The sequence below is a fragment of the Lepidochelys olivacea genome (genome assembly GCF_965140295.1).
Source record: "Lepidochelys olivacea isolate rLepOli2 genome assembly, chromosome: 10".
Lineage (NCBI taxonomy): Eukaryota > Metazoa > Chordata > Testudines > Cheloniidae > Lepidochelys > Lepidochelys olivacea.
The window spans coordinates 27,652,024-27,674,890 of record NC_140420.1 but is presented as its reverse complement, the minus strand read 5'-3'; the positions used below and the strand labels follow the sequence as shown (position 1 = coordinate 27,674,890).

General features: G+C 38.3%; 1 protein-coding gene across 29 annotated transcripts in view; it reads left to right on the top strand.

The window, feature by feature from the left end:
• RBFOX1 (RNA binding fox-1 homolog 1) overlaps window positions 1-22,867 on the top strand; it is a 2,420,635-nt gene that overhangs the window by 2,260,622 nt on the left and 137,146 nt on the right. For 24 of the 29 annotated variants that reach the window (XM_084641955.1, XM_084641958.1, XM_084641982.1 and 21 more), the window contains 4 exons: window positions 8,435-8,578; window positions 11,820-11,873; window positions 17,398-17,490; window positions 19,168-19,228. In XM_084641955.1, the coding sequence (XP_084498081.1) occupies window positions 8,435-8,578; window positions 11,820-11,873; window positions 17,398-17,490; window positions 19,168-19,228 (352 nt within the window). The remainder of the gene's footprint in view (window positions 1-8,434; window positions 8,579-11,819; window positions 11,874-17,397; window positions 17,491-19,167; window positions 19,229-22,867) is intronic. The other 5 variants (XM_084641975.1, XM_084641956.1, XM_084641960.1 and 2 more) reach the window with 1 other exon arrangement.

Below are 22,867 nucleotides of genomic sequence, written 5' to 3'. Positions count from 1 at the left end.
CTGAATTTCATCACTCAGGTTCCTTTATTTGGCATACAACAAAGCTATGCTGAGTTGATTAGACTTAAGCATAGTGGGAGGGAACAGGGCATACCACACATTCAAAGTTACACAGATAACCTCGTCCTTTTTTACTCCTGCTGGAATTCTGTGCCACTGCGCAATGCAGAATTTGCACAGAATTAATGTTCCCCTCAGAATTTTTTTTTTCATGCAGAATTTGTGATTTCCCTTCAGCACTTCCACCCATGTTTGGCACAGGCAGTGGCAGCCCAGGGCTGACAGTGAGAGAGTGATTATATTGTGTTATTTTGACAAATAAAATGTGCAGAAATTTTAAAATATTGTGCACATAATTTTAAATTTTTTGGAGCAGAATTCCCCCAGAAGTACTTTACATTTAAACATTACATTGCATTTGCTATATGTTAAATCATACATTTTTTGATTGGCTTGGCTACTTTGCAGGAACATATCCTGATACAGCATGCTCTGTCCATGTGCTGTTTACATGGAACCTGATCTTTACATTCCAGGTCTATAGTTCTTAGCATCAGGGTGTTGCTGCTTATCTGAGGTATCACAGAAATCCGGATTCCAGCACACTGTTTGTCAAGCCCCTATTTACAACTTAATCTTCCATTCACTTTCCCAATTATGCTCACTAAGAAATGAGGCAAGTTACTTATGTTAAGGTAGGCCTATAGTAAGAAAACTATTAATATGGTCTGATACTTATCTTTATGAAAAATATTGCTAGTGTAGCCTATGTCTCTTTAATTGTGTCATTTGAGAAGCATCTTTTGTTATGTAGCTTTAGCTCTTTTAATGAGTATAAGGATACATGTATTTCCTTGTTTATAGTGCTGCTTTTATTTTCTTGTTCCCCACACTTTATAGGCAGCAAACAGTAACCCCCAACAGTCAGGCACACTTCTATTTTTTTAAAAGAATACAGTGATTAAGGTCAGGGAGAGGCCTAGAGAAAGGTGAGCTATCAAAGAACAAAAATACCATAGGATGGAGGCTTGAGATGGAGACGGAAATATAAGTTGGCTAAGAATGATAAATTAAATGTGACATGTGAAGACACATTTCTTTGTGAAGATGTATGCATGTCCTGCATAAAGTTTCTCTCCAAATTCATCAATACCTAAATCAAATTTTACCAAGATTAAAGTTGTGTAGCTCAGACTTATTGATAGAGTTAGAAATGATTATGGAAAATAGAGTATCACAATTCTATATTAAAGTACTGGTGAATGCAATCAGCGATCTTTAAAACATTAAAGTTCTAGCAGCTTATTTTTAACATTTATGTCATAAGGATGTTGTTGAATTCTTGGTATTGCTTATTAAAAATATCTAGTAAGTGGTTTACATGCTAATAAGGGTTTATACAAGTCACTTCATAATCAGAAGCATGTTGTTGTAGTCATATTGTAGCTGCATCCGGGCAATAGTTATCAATAACCTGCTATAATTGTTTATCAAGATTTTTAAATTAGAAACGCAATCTTACTGGAACCAGAAAAAAGTCATGCAGCAAATGGGCAGACATGACCTTTTGGTGGAGATGACAAATGGCTTCTTGATTCTCAGAGCTGGAAATTAACCTAATATGGTAATAATTGACATATATAAGAAAGCCAATCCATAAACTAAGGGCCTGATTTTCAAAGATGCTGAGCACCTATAGCTCCCATTGACGTTAGCTGGAATTGGGGGGTGCTCAGCACCTGCTTTCAGGCCCAAAAGACATTCATCAGTCACCTCATGGTTTATCAGTTTAAAAACTGCTTTTACTTTAAAATGTCATATACATATCCTGTGCATTCTGTCTGTGTTAATCACACTGTAGGGTTCAAGGTGTTGGTCCAGCTATACCGAAAGGACAGGAGACATTTGATATGGCTTTAAACAGGCCGCATCTTTATTATTAGATGTCTGAGAATACCCAGCAGATAAAAGTGTACAGTGCAGCTAACCATTCAATAATTACCCGGGGCTTCTGCAGCTCCCCCCTCTTTTTGCATCCAAGTCCCCCACAGCCAGTCCATTGCTGGGACCTTCATAGGAGGGTTAAGGTGGGCTATAAGAAAGGGATGGGGGTTGGCTCCCTGCTGTACCACTCAGAGGAGCCCCAAATCCCCATTCTGTTCCTTTAACCAACTGCTCCATGTAAAAGAGGGCTTCACCACATGGGGCTGCCCCTCTTAAACCCTTCCATCCATCTGGTACCCATCTTCTCCCCTTTTGCAGCAGTTTGACCTCTTTCCCCAACTCCCTAGCCCCCAGCCATAAATCACTGTTCCCTTCATTCAGCCAGCCAAAAAAATTCCCCTCCCCAATTAAAGATGTGGTATGGTCATTCATAAAAGCTACATCCCTTCCAAATCCAGTGATAAATTCAAACTTTAAAAATAGCAGGGGAATACTTTAGGCTATTTAATGATGTTTTATAGTCCTGTCATCATTGTACCACCTTGCTTTCCAGTAATGATTCCACTATAGGGTGATATTAATTGCCATAAAAAGAAAATCCATCCAGGTCTTGAAAATTCACAAAAATTAAATAAATGAATTAATCAGTCATTTGTCACTGATAATTCTACGGAAAAAGGAACAGAGCCCTGGAAATAATGCATTGGCTTCAGATGCTCTCTTACTGTGAAATGAAATTAAGGCTAGCTGAAATATTTACACAAAAGATGAGCTTGATATATAAAGATTGGGTCTGACCATACTCCCAGGAAGTGCAGTAGAGTTCAGCTACAGATTTTTGGGTTATTCCCATCTTTAGTTATGTCAATGTATTTTTCTCTATACGCCCATAGACATGGGCAGCAGGTGGAGCCCCCCCCCCTTTAGGGAGGCTAGTCCCTGGCTCCACCCCTTCCGCCTGTCCCCTGACATCTGGAGCCCCGGGACCCCCTGGCCCCTCCAGTGGCTGGAGCACCCCCAACTTCTCCACCCAGAGAAACCCCAGCCTAGCCACAGCCTGGAGTGCCCCCCTTGGCTGGAGGAGACCCAGGCCGGCCGAAATCCCGGGTAGTACTACAATTGAATGATGCAATTACTGTTATAGACAGGTTTGCTTTTTATTATCCCAACGGCTTTGTTACATTAAAAACATAGCTTTAAAAAAAAACAGGTACAACAGTTAGTTTATCCAATTTATAGCTAAAATTCTAAAAGGGACAAAATACTTTTCAGTAACAGCTGCTTCACACCCCTTCCTGAAGCACGTTTAGTATGGGCCCCGTGGAAGGGCCAGCATCAACCATCTTTGTTTGATGTAGGCTAACGATTTGGCACACACAAGGTGGCTTGTGACTGGCAGGTTCAAAATCTACGACTGGCTGATGCTGCCTAGTGGTAGGGATGGTACTACAGCCATCAGCAAAATAAAAAGACCTGGATATACTCCATCTCCACCTTGCTTGACAGCAGGTGCGCTTCTCACCCACTTTCTCTGAAAGACATATTCCCAAGAGGTGACTTCTTATTCCCAGGTGGTATGAAGGCAGGCAGGGTATGCTGTACAGACTGAATGCTGTGCTTCTTGGTTTCAGTTAATTCTTTAAGAAAATATCAGCTAGAGGCCTTTAAAGTAGATATTTCTGTGTTGTATGTTGTTGTTTATAGTTTGCTGGGGATGCATTCATCAATGAAAATATTCTGGGAACTGTAATGAGTAATGCAAGGTGGGATTTCACTCCAGGTTTGAAATCCATAAAAAGCTTTGAGGCTTCCCCTTGGGAGACTGTTCATGGTTCAACCTGTATCACCTATGTGCTCGGAGCATCTTATGTCCTCAGTGTTAATATGAATTATTTTCATTAAAGAGTATCCTTTCTTTCAGCAATAAGGGCTTTGAATTTCAATTTGTCACCTATTTTGATCTTGGTTAGCATGGACCCATGTTCCCTGAAAATTCCTGCAGCTATTGGGGCAATAAACATGCGTTGGATAGATACTTGGTTACCATTGGCAAACCCTTTCCCCACACAATTTTAATCTTTTGTCTGACGTCCTTATAAGGGATGTGACAGGTATGACACTTAAACATACTAAAACAATTTCTGACATACCTGGTTTTCAAACCCTAAATACCTTGACTCTGACAAATTGTTCGGTGAAGCTCAGTTAGATTTCACATTTTTCTGTGAAATAAAGACTGCACTTAAAATCAGCAAACAGACAAAACAACAGCAACCCAGAAACCAAAGTACAACAGTTACTCACAGTCAGATTATTGTGAAGGCAGTCTACAACTCCAGCATAATTCCAAAATGTATCCGGTTTGGCATCATCTTCAGGGCCTCATCTGGTTTGATGACAATGTCTCCATTATTACTCGTGGTACAAAAGCGGTCTAACTTTTCAGGCATACTGACACTGCAAGGTTCAATGCTTCCTCTCGTCTTGTTTCTCATCATTTATATTAATACAATGAACAGAAATTACTTTTTCCAATTTGCATTTATACAATATATTGATGATATCATTTCTTCCTGGGGCATCTTTTGTTCCTGAAGCTAAAAAGCACCTTCAGGATTTTGTAACTGAGTTCAAATGACTCTAATTGACTTTAAATTGTTCCTTAATATTACATTTCCACCCTTTCCTGTCACTCCTCCCCCCCACACCTACCACCGTACACCAAATTACCTTCACATTTCTTCTGTTCGAGTGACTGATCCACGAATGTAATCCTCATGATGATTTTGGATGGAACGGTTTTCCAAATATAAATTCTAGATACTTCAGTCTATTTTTAGATAATGGCATGAACAGCTCAGAACAGAAAATGTTCTTATCTCTTTAAAATAACAATATTAATGCATAGCAGTTAATCACATTTTTTAATCTGCAGTGTGTTTAACAGATATTCGCTGATGAATCCCCATAATACTATTATGATCTAGGGAGGTAGCAGAAAAAGAAAGTTCAGTGGAGCTGTTGACAGTCAGTGTGAGAGTTAGTTAGTGGTCACTTGCTCAGGCCACTAGAAAATGCTTCACTAGCATAAGGAGTTTTCCATATTTTGCAGAACTGGCTCCTGCATGTGTATACATCATGATGATATTCACCTACCAAACATACACAATGGGTGAAATCATCCCCACATTCAAAATAACTGGGGGGATACCATTGAATTCAATGAGGCCAGGATTTCACTCGGTGTTTTTACCCCAGTTGTACACATTGTACCAACACATTTTGTAAGGGGTTTAGGGTGAAGCCTTCACTCCCACAAATGGTGCATTTTTACAGCAAGATAGTGTCCTGTAAAATCCTAGTGGAAGCAAGGCACTGTACTTGCTAACTTCTGCGTAGAGAGCCTAGCTCAACCACAGGTATAGCAGAGGTACAGTGTTAAATCAAGTTAGCTATATTGCTGTAAGAGTACATTTTGGTAGTGTAAACATGGCCTAGGATTTGGTTTTATTTTCTTTGAGAACAAGGCTTGGAATTAACATGTGGATGGAACTACCAAAGACAGAAATTGAAGTTGCAATCTTGAACATCTTTCAAGAAAGAATTAGACAATTGGGGAGGAAAGCAAAATGGATCTAGAGGAGGGAAGGCCACATTGCCCAGTTTGGTTCTTAAGTTTTGTATGTGTTATTTCAAAACTGTGGGCTCAAATCACAATTGATAGGGGACTAACAGGGAAAGAGAGAGATTATTAATTATTACTTAGTCAATGAAACTGTGTAAGGCTGTGCACACAGACAAAATATGCAATGTATGGTATTATTTTATTTGCATTTTATTAGTATAGCACCTAGAGGCTCTGAAATGGGGACCCCAATGTGCTAGATGCTGTACAAACACATAGTAAGAGTCAGTCTATGCTTAACAGTCCGATGTCCCAATCCTGCAATTAATTGTTGTAAACACATCCCTGCACCGATGTGAAGTACACTTGAATTTTTGAAGTATCCTATGAATATATGAAAATTACAAAACAAAATGTTAAACAACAGTTAAAGCTGTGTGACCTTGGGTCATTCACTTGACCCAAGCTACCATGCACTTGGCGTCAAGCAAAGATTATTGCCATTCTCAAGCCAGGCAAGGACCCCCACAACACGGCGAGTTACTACCCAATATCCTTGATGTTAGTGTGTTTTAAGGTGTGTGAGTGCTTGATCCTCCAACAAATCACTCTGGAGTTGGACGATGTCTTTCAGGTTGACCAAGCAGAATTCAGGAAAGGACACAGTGCCTGAGATTAAGTCTTGGCCTTGACCACATATGTCAAAAATGATTTTCAACAAAATCTAAAGACTGGAGCCATGTTTATAGATTTGACCACCACTTATGTCACAGTTTGGGACAGAGGCCTTCTGTGTAAACTCTCTTGAGTTTCCCTACATTGGGTGGTCGAAGTAGTAGAGCTATTCCTCCAAAACAGGTGCCGCTGAGTACACATGGGTGACCCTTGCAGTTCGTGGAAGTGTCAGATTAATAGTTTTTCTCAAGGTTTAGTTCTTTCACCAATACTGTTCAATGTGTACATCAACGATTTGGCAGCAACACTCTAATGCAAGTTTATCTATGCTGACATTAGCTGAAGCTATCAAGCTCAGTCCTTCTCAGAAATTGACAAGGTCCTGAACAATGATACGAAGCTCATGGCAGACTTCTGTGGTCGATGGCACTTGCTGCCAAGCTTTTGTTAGGCGGTTTCTATTTCATCTGCATAATGCAAGCGCAAGCCACGAGCTAAATATTTTCTGAAATGACCAACACTTACAGTATAAACCACGCCCAGTTTACCTCAGCATGACATTGGATAGGTCATTGATGTACTGCAACCACTTGAAGACAGCAACCAAAGTTAGCGCTCGGAACAACTTGCTCAGAAAATTGGGTGGCTCAACCTAGAGTGTAAGCATCCGGACACTTGGATCATCAGCGCTTGCCTTCTACTTTTCAACAGCAGAATACTATGCTCCTGTCTGGTGTCGCTTTTCTCATGCGAGGCTGGTCGATGTAGAACTTAACAAAGCTATGCGCGTTGTTACTGGTACTTTATGTGCAACTCTGTTGCCATGGCTGCCAAAACTTAGTAACATAGCATGACCCCATATTTGCCATGTGAGGGCCTGCTCCTGGCCATTATCCATGAGAAAAGCAACTTGCTTCTGAACTCAAACCTCTTCAACTATCTTGCCAGTTTGCCTGTCTTCTAGACATCCTTTAAGGTCACTTATGCCACCACAGGACATGATAGTGGAATGTGCTTGGCATAATGAATGGTCAGTGATGACAGTCTTTAATCACTCTCTCGTCACCAACCCTGAATCTGTTTTCATTCTTCCATTTTTCTCCTGCTGCATTCTTTCGTCTTCCCTTTCTAACATTGTGTTCTTGTGTGAATCTATATGTATATAAAAATTAAGCCTCTGTCTTACACACACATTCATAAATGCTCCTACTTTTGCATATACATATGCTACAGAGTGATTAATTAGGCCCTATATGTTGTCATCAAAGAAACCAGCACAGAGATTTCTCCAAAGTATTGTTTGACTAAAGATGATAAATTTTAATTTTCAAATGAATGATATAATGCTATTAATAATTCAATGTGTTTTAATAATAATGTTTAATTCCTAATTGGGTTTTTTAAATGGAAGCAAACTTCAGCTGTGATGTAATCCGAATGTAAGACATCATTTAAAATCTGCAGTACAGAATTCCCATAGATGAACGCTACATGTTCTTGTTCCTATGTGAAACTCTTCAAAAGTTAATTTCTGGGTTTCATCTTTATCTTGGGCATTCTTGAAACTTGTTACATTGCCTCTAATAGTACTTCTGTTTCCTTGAACATTCAAGGCCTTTTCAGTAATGGTGACTGTTCCTCCAGACAAAGTTACCCTCTAAAGCACATTAACTGCTTATGAAATGGCCAGTATGGCGTGATGTGTTTCCGTCCTCCTGGAGTTGAGTGAAAGTCCTTATTGGCCTCTGCATGAAGGTCCAGATTCTACTCTTACATGATAGTTTATAATGTGCTATTACTACTAGGCTGTTTTCTGCCCATGACGCTTCAGTTTCCAATGGAGGCTAAAGGTGTTTCCACAATGTTATAATTCAGAGCTAAATATTTATTCTTCATTTATTTAAAAACATTTATAAATGTAACATAATTGTTTATATTCTTCTTCCACATATTGCTTGTTTCTTTCCAAGTTCTATGTTGCTGAAATAGATGTAACAATGGACTAGGTGAATGAATAGATATTCCACATATCTAACTTCAGATTTTCTTTTACTTCATTGTTTGAATGATTCCTTCTTTCTTTTTCAGTTGTGTGCCTTGCCTGAGAGTTAAACCCACCACTATTTTTATATCTACAACTAGAGCAATACTTAGAGCATGTTTTACTTTATTTTGCTTTAATTCTTTTAGCAGACAGATGATGCAGCACAGACTGACGGCCAGCAACAGACACAATCCTCTGAAAACACAGAAAACAAATCGCAGCCGAAACGGCTGCATGTCTCAAATATACCCTTCAGATTTCGAGATCCAGATCTCAGACAAATGTTTGGGGTAAGTACTCTATTTTTGTTTGCATGCTTATTATTGTCACATTTTAAAAGAAGCATTACCTTTACATTATAGGTGGAGCTAGCAGCAATACCTAAAGTTAAGATCATATAATGCTTTCCATTGGAAGACCCTTCCCCCCACCCCTTTATTCATAACTAATTGCCTGACTTGCTTATCCTACTTGTAAGGAGAAACAATGCTATATGTACTCTACAGAGCTGTAATGTGATGGCAGATCTCCAGAATATCATATATTTTTGTACTCTAAGAAAGCAAGTAATTAATACTGGCTTAACTTATTGCACACTTACATACTCCCTTGTGAAGTCTTCTGTTCATCTTGAATTCCACACCTGTGGTTGTGGATCTTTAAAAGCATAGCAGTAAAAAATAGGCATTACTTGGCCTACAACTGCATTATTATTAACCTCCTTTCACAAAGAATTAGACATGGCCAGATGATACTCCAGTCTGGACCTGCTTTTTTTGCACCTATTCATATCATCTTAAAAAACATAAATAACTCACAGATACTCTTATGTCGGAGTAGCATATTGTATTAGATTTTGAACCTGCAGCTATTTTATGTGAGTATGAATATATACTAGATGTATGTACACACACACACTTATATCATGTATGAGTTTTATTTAATATATGATAGAGTCCCACTTAATAACAGAGTCCCATTAAAAGTCAAGAAGACACGAAATATGTCGAGTAATTGACTTAAATTAATTATATATTATAATGAATTTATCTTCTAGTTGTTGTTTTTTTAACCATCTTATGGAGCAGAAGAAGTATCTACTTAAATATGTACTAAGAACTGAATCCTGACATGATAGTAGGAAAAAGGGATATTTTCACATAAACCTATCGGAATTGCCCTAGCAACTCTCCCCCCACCAAATACAAAGGTGTTTCTGATGCCATACATTTCAGAGCACAAAATTGTAACGAATCTGATGATGTATGAGAACTTCCTAGGATAAATGTATGTTAATCAGTTAAAATTAAATTTAAATAAAACTACTCAGAAAACAGGTAGATTCTGTTTCTAAATGCACAAAATGCAAGAATTGTTTTGTGGGTGTTAAAATCCAACTGTAAACAAACTAAAGTTAATTTGTGTTTTGCATTCCAAGTTTTTAGGATTTAGAAAACTCAAATAAGTCTTACTTCCAAATTGGAAGATGACAGGAATTCCCCAGCTTCCGTATGACTTGGTAACAGAAACACTATTGGAGCAATAGCTGCATTAAGCCTTCCACTTGCAAGCTGAGACAAACTCAGTTTTTCAGTTGTTCAGTATTAAACCAACCTGTGCAGAGAAATCTGAGTTTCTGAACTGGTGGGAAATTCAAATTCCTATCCTTGCGAATTATAGTGAAGTTTCTGAAATGAAGCCTGATATTGAAACCATCCTTTGCATCTTGATCCTGTTATGAACATGATTTCTTTTTAGGAGCATGAGTTGAGGAGAGCAGGCTTGTTTACTAGTGTGGGTTTTGTTTGTCCAACTTCACCCAGCTTTATATGTACACAAATTATAGTTTAAACATTAAACAATTGTCTGCTTATAAGCTAACAATAGTGGTTAACGCATTTGTTACTTGGAGGATAAATGTAACCGGGGTGGGGTGGGGGGAAGGCTCAAGGCAAAGGATAACGAGTGTGTGCTGATTTTTCTAAAAAGTTAAAGCAATAAAAGAATGTTTTAATCTTTCTTGCCATGGATGTGATTAACATATCTTAAGGTACTTAGTAGACTGGAGTAGAGTCTAATTTCTGTAGTATATTATACACTCACTAGGTTATTCTGCTTCTGCCTGCATTATTTTGTTTTTCCATTATAGTATATTGTTTGTCACTGACATTGCCTCACCAGAGTTACACTGTTTCACATGACACATTAGTGACACATGAAATAGCAGAACATGACACATTGAGTGATGTACTAGAAAGTGTCACATCATAAAATGTGCCACGTCAAAAAATGTTCTGACTTATCTATACTAAATCCTGCTCAGGGTTAGCATTCATTCCCTTTCCCAAAGCAGGTATAGTGAAACTTTTTTCTTTGGGACAGAACCTGTGCCTTTTTGCATGTTTGAACAGTGCCTAGGGCTATGATAATAGTAATTATTATTATAGGATGTAGGGTTTATTCCTACGCACAAGTAACCTTCCCATTCAGTAGAGTTTCACTAAGGTAGGACAGGGCTTGTTTGGGAAAAACTCAGCACTGGTGGAAGTGTCTTTCTTTATGTTCTTTGAGGGGGCATTGGAAGTGGTGGGGTATCCTTTTAGAAGATATGGGTGAAATCCTGGCTCCACTGAAATCAATAACAGAATTCCCATTTGATTTTTAAATAAAGCCAGGATTTCACCTTGCATCTTTACTCACAGCCAGAAGTAGCTGTAGCAAATACGTCCTTATTCCTCTTCATTCCACTGGGAGCAACTGGAACAAGACCAAGGGGCTAACATTCCTCTGGGGAAGAGTGGGAGGTGATAATCACTTTTAAATGCAACATTTAATACCTGTCTGGTGGGTGGTGATTGCTGCACTCTAAGGGGAGTTGCACAGTGGGATCTCACCTATACTGAAACATCATTATAAGAGGACTGAAAAGCCATTGAAAAGTATGTAAAATGTTGGGACTTTCACTTCACTGTGATATGCAGTGTTGTTGTAGCCATATTGGTCCCAGGGTATTAGAGAAACAAAGTGGGTGAGGTAATGTCTTTTGTTGGACCAACCTCTTACGGTGAGAAAGACAAGCTTTTAAGCTCATACAGAGCTCTTTTTCAGGTCATCTCACCTGAAGAAGAGCTCTGTGTATGCTCACAAACTTCTTTCTTACCAACAAAAGTTGGTCCAATAGAAGATATTACCTCACCAACTTTTCTCTTTAACGTCACTGTGATATGAGTTTAACCATAATGTGGTTCACATCAGCAGGTGCTACTATATTTTAATTGCTGTTCTTGATTATGCAGAATGGTAGTGGTACAGTTTTAGCTGTGTATCAGGCTCATCACAACATGCATTTAATTCAGCTGCTCTTTCAGTTTGTCATTTTTTTATTGCTTGGCTGGCCTGTAAATTAATATCTTTATATATATATATGAGGTACTAAATCTTCTAATACTATGAAATATCTTTGCTACAGTTCTGTTATTATGTTCTCAGATTTTCTTATGTTCATGTGTTCATGTTTCTATTTCTTTTCAGCAATTTGGTAAAATCTTAGATGTTGAAATTATTTTTAATGAGCGAGGCTCAAAGGTAAGCGGTTTAATTCACCGGAAGAATCAGTTAATTGATTTTAGTATTTGATAAGATTAAGAGAAAACAACTGCACTAGTGTAATAAATGCATCTTAAAAATCCACTTGAATGGAAACACCTTTTGAAGCCTTTTGTCAATTTCCCAAACAGCAAGAAATTCAGTGGACACATTTTAAATCCTTTGAAAGGAAAAATTATAATTACTACAAACTGTCAAAGTTCAATGGGAAGTTTGCTTTCTGCTTTTAAATATAATCATATATTGTCTAGGCTGATTCTTTATCCTTCAGTGATAATTACCTTGCTCATTTTATAAAATGAGTCATGTTTGCAGAAAAATAAGCAGATCATTTGCTAGAATAGGTATTTTTTGCTATTGAAATGACAGTTGGTAATATAATCTAATATCCTATTGAGTAATTACTCAATAAAATATGTGATTATTCCAGATTATTGATGTGCAGATGTTTTCCTGGTTAGTTAAAAACTTCAGTGCACCAACCCTTTGAATACAATTTATTTTAGTATTTCTACTGATAAAGACAATGTACTGTATTGTAAATTTATTTTAGTTCTCCTGAAAATTACTTTGCTTTAAATTTATAGACTAATTTATTGGGTACTTAAGAAATAAAAAAATAAGATTGTTATGCTTAGATAATTTACATTAAATGGTGCAAAACAACAGTCATTTCCCCAGTAAATCTTACCCATATCAGCTGCACTATAATTTTATGTGTTTGCGTCATATTCATGGTAACTCTCCTCCCCTGATGTCAGACTCATTCTAATCTTTGTCCCCCTATATATTCGACTTGTAATAATTCTTCCCCTCCTACATATGATTCAGTATTAATGATGGAAGCCTTTTCATCTTTCAGTATGTCAGATGCATTATAATCTTTCTGCTAATCAATCTCCTAATGTGTCAGCATTTTCAATTCTAAATTTAAAATGGTCATCTTTTCTTCCATATAAAATGATGCAATCATCATATGCCTTATATTCCAATGTTTGAGTTGCTTTGTCATTCATAAACTGACATCCCCCTCACCCAGTTATAACATTTACTGCCAATTTTGTAAAACAAAAAAGATACTGGGGAACGGTATGATTCAAAAGTTTGGTGATTTTAAGCCAATACAGGAAAGCAGGGCCTTTTAACTTTAGGTTGCCAGTTCAGATTGGGCTCAAGTTGGTCGTGGCTGAAATCTGTTATACTTATCTGATGGCTGTTCAGGAGTCTTTGTGAAAGAAATTGGTTGTCTAAGACTTGTTCATAGCAGATAGATTTAAAATTTCAGAACAAACAGCACCATAGGCATCTTTGTTTCGTGGTTCCAGGAGTAAGTTCGAGGCTTGAATGGGTATGGTCAGTGTATTTACCCTCTCATCCTAAGGGCTTTTATACATTGGACTTTTTTTGTACCAATATATCTCTGCACCAGTGCAGAACCTTATTGGATGAATGCTGCACCAGCTCAAGTCAGCTTTTACACTGGTGCAGTATGTCTACACTAGGGGTTGGCATCTGTGCCGTGCAAACTTCCCACTGTCCTACACTATAAAAACAGCTCTTAGAGAGGGTCTCACAAGGCTCACTTTCCTCAGCACCCTCTCTGTCAGTGATGAAAAGAATAGATGCTAGTAATGCGGTTAACAAGCACATCAAATCACCTTTTGCATTTAGACAGGAATTGAGCATCGGTACTGCTGTAAATTGACGTTTACATGAAACAGTTCAAACCAGAAAACATGAGTACTAATGCAGATAAACAAAGAATAGCAATTTGCCTCCAAAGCAATTTTCAAACTGCCCCCCCCCCAGTCTATGTGCTTAGCTATATAGTGGAAACATAAGCTCAGAGAAGGCAAGCTGAGGGAACTCACAAGTTTCCAACTCCAATCCTGTGAGGGCAATTCAGTTTACATGAGTCAGAACCAGAGTCATTGTAACATTGCTCTGGCATTTTAACTTTGAACAGGCTTCCTTAACTAATCTGTTGAAGCTCTGGGTTTCAGTAACTGTCCACAGCTGCTGCAAATTGGTTTTGTCCTTTAGGGATGATTGCAGAGCTGCTGAGGTAAGATTTTACTCTAGAGATGTAAAAGTACACTAACAACAATGAACACCATTTTTCTATATTTATAAATTATTTAATGATTTTACATTTTAAAAACATGTATGTGCTCATTTGTTCATAATATAAGTAAGGCCCGTTAGCCCTTCAAAACAAACAAACAAAGAAACAAAAAAACCTCCCAACCATCTCCTCAATCAAAAACAAGACTATCCATTGCCATTTAAAACTTGGTTAATGGTCAAATAGAGGTGGTGGTGTTCCCCCCCCCCATTGTCCTTTAATGAATCTGAGCACTTGACAGCTCATATTATGGATTAGTACAATAATAAATATTTTTTTAGTTGCTGTTATGCTGAGTGTGGAATGTACATAGAGATATGTAAAAGCGTGTGTGTGTCAGAGAGAGAGTGAGAGTGTGCTCTATGCATCTGATGAATAAAAGTTATTATCTGATAAAGTTTCTGTAAATTAAAATATGAGTGTAAAAACTTATATAAAAGCTTTGTTTAAGTAATGTTAATGCATAAGAAAAAATGTAAGGAATTCAAAATGACAGCTGCCGCACATTCCTAAATGTTTGGATTTTTTGTCTTTAGTTAGCTTGTAGCTCCATCTTAATATTAATTAAAGGTGCTGTTTTCTTTGACATTTTATTTTGGGTGTTTCTTTTATTCCCAGTATTTAAAAAAAATCTGGAATGCACACTGGTGCTACGAGTGAATGAGCTTAGTCAGGAGACTGTTTGTTTTTAGAATTCTGGGTCATAATTAACAGTCCAAGAACTCATACCAAATTTTCAGTTCTTGCCAGTCAGGGAAGATAGTTGTTCTGCTTAGAGGAGGGAGGTGAACAAACAGTTACACAATATTAGAGTAACTTACACTATATGTGAACTTTAGGTCACTGGTTCAGTGGCTGCAGTGATAAGGTTCTGCTAAGGCATTCTCTCAAGTAGCACTTGAATTTAAGAGTTTGCTTACAGAGCTATTACAACATGGGAGGTTTAATGGGTGGGCAAATAGCAGTTGAAAGTAGCCAGCATGTTGTCTGAGTATTAATTAGAGGAGGATGGAAAATTGCACCCATACATTAGTGCTATACACACACTTCCCTACATAATGCACAAGCATAGATAAATCTATGGCTTGAATAGATAAAAGGAATACCAATCTCCACTTTTAAAAGGTAATTTCTAATAGTTTCTTAATGTTTTTTCACAAATTAATTCACTATTTTGGCTTTGTGCGTATGATACTCTGAATGGTTTGTGTTTGTTCCTGTTTAGCTAAAAGTGTTTTTACGGGTTGAATATAAACACTCCTCCCCCACCCCCCCAAAATCTTAACATTCTGCCATTCCCCTTTCCTAATCCGTAGACCCGTTTTACTAATACAGGGCAAGTGATGATAGGTTAGATTGCTGGAAAGAAGAAGTTACTGGGTTGGATAGACTTTAACTGACTGCAAAATTAAACAATGGACTGGACCAGGCAGAGAAGGTGGCTAAATTATGCATAGAAGCAATGTTGCCACAGAGACTCTGTGTTTCACTCGGAAATAATGTCACCCTGGTTGAGGAAGTGGATGCAACTTTAGTTAGCAGAATTATAGATACATATTTTTATATCAAGATTGACTTTATAAAGTTTGTCCTTCACGGTTTACGTCATGTTTTATTAACACAGTGGTGGGGAACTGGGCAGGGGCAGAGGTGTGTGGAAGTATGACGTCTCTTGCTTGAGGTGCCTAAGGGCATGTCTATGCTACAGCGTCACAGCTACAGTGCTGCCACTGTCCACTATAGTGCCATAGTGTAGACACGTCTTATATTGATGGAAAGTTTTTTCCCGTCAATGTAGTTAATCCATTTCTCCAAGAGATGTTAACTAGCTGCATCTACAGTATGAGTTAGGTTGACCTAACTATGTCACACCCCTGAGAGACAATTATATTGATCTAATTTTTCGGTGTAGATCAGGCCTAACAAAGATGAGCACTGCATAAAAAAAGCTGTGCTGAGAATATTTTGAGAATGAGGATAAAAGCGATCCTGAAAATTGTGTGTGGCTGGGGCAGGATTTCTTTTACATACAGCAGAAAAACTTGGAATGGGAACAGTCCTTAACAAAGGATGGTGTATGTTTTGCACATGCTTGTTGATTTGAAACACGGAGCTTGGTTAATGCTTTTCTGTTGGGATAATTGGCCTTAAATTATTGAGGGCGACATGCAAAAGCATAGCACTGACAATGCTGTATTTGAATTGTTTCAAAGGGTTGGAGTACATTTTCTGATCATGATATATAAATGTTTCTTTTGTTTTTTAAATACTGAAATGTCATTTTAAAAGTTATTTTAGCAACTTCAGTGGTAGATGAAGCATTTTAATTTTTCCAATTTTAAAATCATATTTATCTGCTTTAGCACAACAGAAAAAGAATGCTAGCAAGATTGGAAGTCTTTGCTTAGTCTAATATAAGAATGTTAAGTGCTTAGAATAGTCAAATAACTAATATGCAGCAGAAAAGACATACACGTGTCTTCCTTTGGTGTTGAAGTATTTAGTGGTTAGTTTTTTTCATGATAATATTTCAAAGTTGCATAACCCTATCCCACTAACATGGGAGTAGGTAAAGTAAACAGTCTCAGTTGCATGTACTATATGTCAAAAATAATGCCGATATGAAGCAGTTAAACTTATTCAAAATGTTTGCATTTTTATTACTTTATCGAAGTTTCTTTCTATTCACATCATGTGATTTTGTTTGATCTTTTGAAAACTGGAACGTTTATGCTTAGTTATAAAAGTACCACTTTTGTTGGTGGTTTTCTTTTCTTTTCTTTTTTCTTTTCTTTTTTGTTTTTTTTTGTTTGTTTTTTAAATAAGTAAAGGCTATACAGTTTGACAAAAGTTTAAATAACCCTAGTGTTGCATGGGAAAAATGTTTCTTACAATCACAACAGCATGACTAAGTAGGCAATGTTTTAGAGTATATTGGCATTCAGTGTTGAATTTTGTGCCCATGTTTTTTTTATTTTGTTGATACTATCTGCATGTCATTAAAAAGTGGTCCACTTTCTTTTCTCATTATTTCATTTTTTCTATGTGAAAACACTGTAAATTTGATTTTGATTTCATTTTTTGTTAGATTTATTTTCCTCTGTAGTGACATTGAGAAAGGTATCTTTGGTATCATTCTTTGAATTCTTCAGGGGGTGTTATCTAACTGATGAAAGAGAAAAAAAAACTTGTTCACATTTGTCGCTTATTTATTGCACATCTCAGTATGATTATAATTTTTCTAATTTGCATGTTACAGAAATGAAGCAAGAACAAGAAAATATTAAATTAAAGCGAGAGAACATAAGCAAACAAGTGGTCATTGACTGAAATAATAATGTGCATGTTGTTTTCCCCCCTTCTCCCTCCTGCATGCAGGGATTTGGTTTCGTAACTTTCGAAAATAGTGCTGATGCGGACAGGGCGAGGGAGAAATTACACGGCACCGTGGTAGAGGGCCGTAAAATCGAGGTGCATGTTCAAAATATTTTCCTTTTCATCTTTTTTATAAATGTCTGCTTCACTCTCATTTGTTGTTTCAGATGCATCATTGGTGTCTTTTGTGTGCTCCCCTTTCCCCTTCCCATTGTTTATATATATATATTTATATATAAAGAGATAATCTGGCCTTACTTGGGTTTTTTTATTATTATTTCTTTTGTGATTATTATTATTATTATTATTATCATTATTGCTCTAAGGTGGATGACAGAAATGAGACAAAATAAAAGCTTTACTATTTTGAAGTTATTATTTTCTATGTTTTGTAAATCAATGGGTGCAGTAAATTCCAAAAAAAATAAACAAAAAAAATCAAAAACTAAAACAAAACTGTGAGACAGACAAAACAAAAACAAACAAAAGGTCGGGTTTTTTTCTTTTTGATGCCGGGTTGATGTGGGATCCACAGTGGCTTTCAAAATAACTCAGATTGGGAGATTATAGCATCCAAAAATATAAAAAGAGACAAAAATAAAACAAAAGAACAACAACAGTATCAGTCTGTTTGAAAGTTTCATTTCAGAGTAACCACCAGGCTGGTGTTCCTGGTTGGCCTGACCCATCCAGCCCCATCAAAAAACAAACCCAAATGTTTTTGGTACCACTGGGTCCCCTTCAACACTGCCTCAGAGTCGTATTTGTTAGAATAAAAAAAAAAGAGAGAGAAAGAAAAATTACCAGTTGAAAATGCTGTCGTCTTTTGAGTAAGATGTTGCATATTTTGCCTTTTCATTTTCCCCCTTCGACGGTAGCGCTTAGGGCCCTCACCAAACTCTCAGTAACCATGGTAACTGTATACATACCCATGCTGGCGATGGTGCTGAATGGTAAGTGGAGAAGTCCATCTGCCGTTTCACGTATTTAGCGCTGATATACCACGTGAATTTTTTTGACTTGTTGTATTAAGTTTTCTTGATGCTATATTTTTTTCTATATTGGTACGCCTGTAATTGAGTGTACGTTTTAAGCAAGCCTGGGAGGCACTGATTGGATTGAGGATATGACTTCGTGCACATCTTACTCAGATTGTTAACTCCATATTGTGTTAAATAATGCACCCTCTTTTTATCCTTTTGTTAGCTGTGATTTTAAAGCTTGAATGATTTTGTTAATTCTTGCAATGAAAAAGGCTCTTGTTCCAAGTGTTGAATGCTAGATGTTGCTTTTCCAATGGTACTTCTCTTCTAAAGGGTTATGTTGCACACTGCTAAAATTCGTTTGTCCCTTTTTTTGACATTTTATTTGTTTCCTTGTACCTTGTCTCTTCCCCCTCTACTCCACTGCATGTTCCTTCATATAAAATATATTTTTTTCTGTTTTGAAATATTTATTGTTTCAGTGTTATCATGGAATACAAGCATGCACTTAAATCTTAAATTATGCAGTATCTTTTTAATTTGCTTTTAATGTGTCTTTATTAAAGTTTAAATGATATGATGTTGCTTTATTGAAATGATTTGTAAATTTAAATGGTTATGAAAGTAAATGTAATTATATATAGTATGATTTTGTTATGCACCTACTGCCTTTTAAAAATTAAAATTGCATTTTATTTTTATATGACTAATAGCAGTAATAATGCATGCATTTAATAGTACCACAGACTCTCTCTATAACATTTACTAATTTAATTTTCTATGTGCATAGGTAAATAACGCGACAGCACGTGTAATGACAAATAAAAAGACAGTCAACCCTTATACGAATGGTAAGTGTGTGAGCTTTTGATCCTTTTACTGTCAAATATCAGAATGCATGTAAGCCCTAATGTTGCAAGCTGCTCCCTGTGGGTGGACTCCTGCAAAAGCATGCAGTCCTAATGACGGTTCTGTGGCCTTTATAGGGTCTTATGAGGTCATCCTCACAGAGTTCATTGCAGGATTGAGGGCTATGGTTGGGCAAACTGATGCGCTCGGACAGAGGTCTGTTGACTTTGACGTGGCTCCTTGTAGGCACAGCATTCCATTTGCATGCAACGAGTTGCAGAATCAGAACCTAAATAATGAACTATAGTAGCAATATGTAAACTGATGCTGCATGTACCAGAGCATATACGGCTAGGAATTGATTATTCTCTTCTGGCTTTGTGCAGTCTTAGTATAGCAATGAATGAACTAATCATAGGGACAATTGTGCCCTGGATGATGGAGTCGGGGGGGAAGGTCGGAAGGATGCTCCCTCTATCAAGCATGAGCTGCTCTTTGGTATTATCATAATACAGCTTACTTCAGGATTGTTTCTGTTGTCTGTTCCACAATTTGTTGAGAAGAGAAAGAAAATTATAATTGTTTTATGGTTCCCCTTTTTCTATATGGGAATCTAATTAGGAAATCACCTAAACATGATGTCCTTGCTGTTGATTTAACAATGGGTACAATATTGTAGACTAATGACAGAAGAGTCATCTGTAGAAATGTGGGGAGGCAATGCTTTTCAAAGAGATTTCCCCCCACCCAAATCCCTTTTCCAGTGCTTAATTCAGCAGTTTTGCCAAAAAAGATTATTTTCTGTGAATTATTTCTAATCATTAACACCTTTCAACTACAAAAATTAGTACAGAAATGGATTTACTGACAATAATTATTTGTTCTATTTGGCTTGGATACTTTTGCTATAGCCATTTGCTTTCCAAACTAATATCTTTGTTCCTATTTGCCCACCAAAAAATACAAAAGAAAACTGAACACGTATGATCAAAAAAGGCAGGTTGCCACAGTTGGCTGAGACACTCTTAAGTGCTGAAATCTCATGGAACTTATTTTCCACATTTGAGAGCTCATTCTTGAGATTTTGCTAAAAAGTGGGGCAAACAGAAGTGAGGTGTTTGTTAATTTTTTAATAAGCATGTCAGACTTCCGCCGCCCCCACCACAATAAAAATAAAATAACTGTTCTCAATTTGACATACAATTATTGACCTATTTATAATAATCTGGGAAGAACTAGTCTGAAAGTCCTCAGGCTCTTCTAGAAACTTTTCTTTCTTTCTTTCTTATTCATACGAATATGTGTCTGCCAAGTGATGAAAATGGAAAGCTTCCTTCATTGTTGCTGATTTTTGTATAAAATGTCAGCCCAGTGAATCAAACCAGACAGGCACAAGGCTTGACTGGGTCATACAATAACATTTTGTTCTAACAGTAAGTTGGAATATTTTATATACGTGTGAAGATTTCACTCTTTTGTTCAATATGTTGTATGACAGAGGGAATAAAAGAAGGTTTGTTATAAATGATTTTGCGCATATTTAAATTAATCTTGCTACAAAGGTTAAAGAACAGGGTTTTCTCTATTAAGCATCAAATATCAAATCCAACCTCAGGGATGATGATGCTTGAAAAGGAAGCTCAGTCTTCTTATGAATGTCATCGGTGTTTTAGGGACAAGTTTACTTCAGTGTCGCACAGAGTAGGTGTTACCTTGCTTTTTAGTGTTGTCATTTTTTTACATCTGAAATGAAGGTTCTTGAAATCATAGAATCATTGACTTCAAGGTCAGAAGGGACCATTATGATCATCTAGTCTGACCTCCTGCACAATGCAGGGCACGGAATCTCACCCAGCGACTCCTGTAACAAACCCCTAACTTATGTCTGAGCTATTGAAGTCCTCAAATCGTGGTTTAAAGACTTCAAGGTGCAGAGAATCCTCCAGCAAGTGACCCGTGCCCCACACTGCAGAGGAAGGTGAAAATTGTGTTGATAAAAGCATTTCCCACATAATTTGAAGCTTTCTCTTGAACTTCTTGTCCTGTGTTCCTCATTTTTAATCTTTTCTCCGGTTGCGAAAAATCAGCAATCAGACATGTAAGCCCATGTAATGACCTAGGTTTGTAGTGCTTGTTCAAAGTATCACACACAGGCCCACCAACGGGGGTGGGGGCAATTGCCATGTGCATTTAAAAGGGCCGCCGGCAGCACAGCAGGGCTAAGGCAGACTTCCTGCCCACCCTCTCTCTACTCCGCACTGCTCCTGGAATCAGAAAGCACATCCCTGCGGCCCTTGGGGAGGGGGGTCTCCATGCGCTGCCCCTGCCCCAAGCGCCGACTCTGCAGCTCCCATTGGCTGGGAACTGTGGCCAATGGGAGCTGCGGGGGTGGCGCCTGCGGGTAGTGGCGCACGGAGACCCCCTGGGGCCGCCTCCTAGGAGCCGCTACCAGAGAGCTGTGCCAGTCACTTTCAGGAGCCGCCTGAGGTAAGCGCCGACCCCCTGACCCTCTGCACCCCTACTGCCAAACTCACCCCACAACCAAACTCCCTCCAAGAGCCCACACCCTGGACCCCCTCCAGAGCCCAAACTCCCACCCAGAGCCTGCACCCCACACCCCCTCCTGCACCCAAACTCCCTCCCAGAGCCCTCACCCCCTCCAGCACCCAAACTCCCTCCCAGAGCATGACCCCTCATCCCCTCCCACACCCAAACTCCCTCGTAAAGCCTACATCCCACATCCCCTCCTGCACCGCAACCCCCTGCCCCAGCCTGGTGAAAGTGAGTGGGGGGGGGGATGGAGTGAGCAGGGGGCAGGGCCTCAGAGAAGGGGTGGGACAGGGGCATGATCTCAGGAAAGGGGCAGGGTAGGAGATGGGCCAAGGGTCTTTGGATTTGTGTGATTAGACGGTTGGCAACCCTACTGGGCGGACATGTGGAAGCCCTGGCCGTGTAATTGCTACCACCACTGGTCATGCAAGTTTATGCTAGCAGATAGATGGATTTTTGTTACTTACCTTGTGCTTGTCATTTCTTTTGGAAATATAGCTGCTTTTTAATTGTGAGTTAGCTGCCTGTGAGTAAGGAACATGCACTACACTGGCAAAGTGACTTTCAGACATCTTTAGATTCTGTCGCCTATCGTGTCCCATATTTAAATCCAGGAAGGTTTATTCTTCAGTCTAATGCTCATTTTATAATTTAAGGCATGAGACTGAAACCTACGGGCTTATAGGGCACACAGGCTTGCATAAGTGGTATTAGAGTTGGGACTTCAACTGTGAGACCAAGGAACACAAGCACAAGTCGGGAAAGGGATATAGAGAGGTGCTGCAAAACTCACCTTTGCATTGCCTTGATACTGGCACTTCGGTATGCTGAGCTAGTTCCTAAGAATCTGAAACCACAGCCAAACATAAGCTCAATGAAGGGGTATCCTTGCCATACCCCTTTCCTCCAGCCATGCCCAGTATGCAAAGAGGAAAGGTCTTGTAAGAACCTCTATGCCAGTAGGGTATCCCTTTACAATGGGAGGTTTCAGAGTAGCAGCCCCGTGTCAGTCTGTATCCGCAAAAAGAAAAGGAGGACTTGTGGCACCTTAGTCTCTAAGGTGCCACAAGTCCTCCTTTCCCTTACAATGG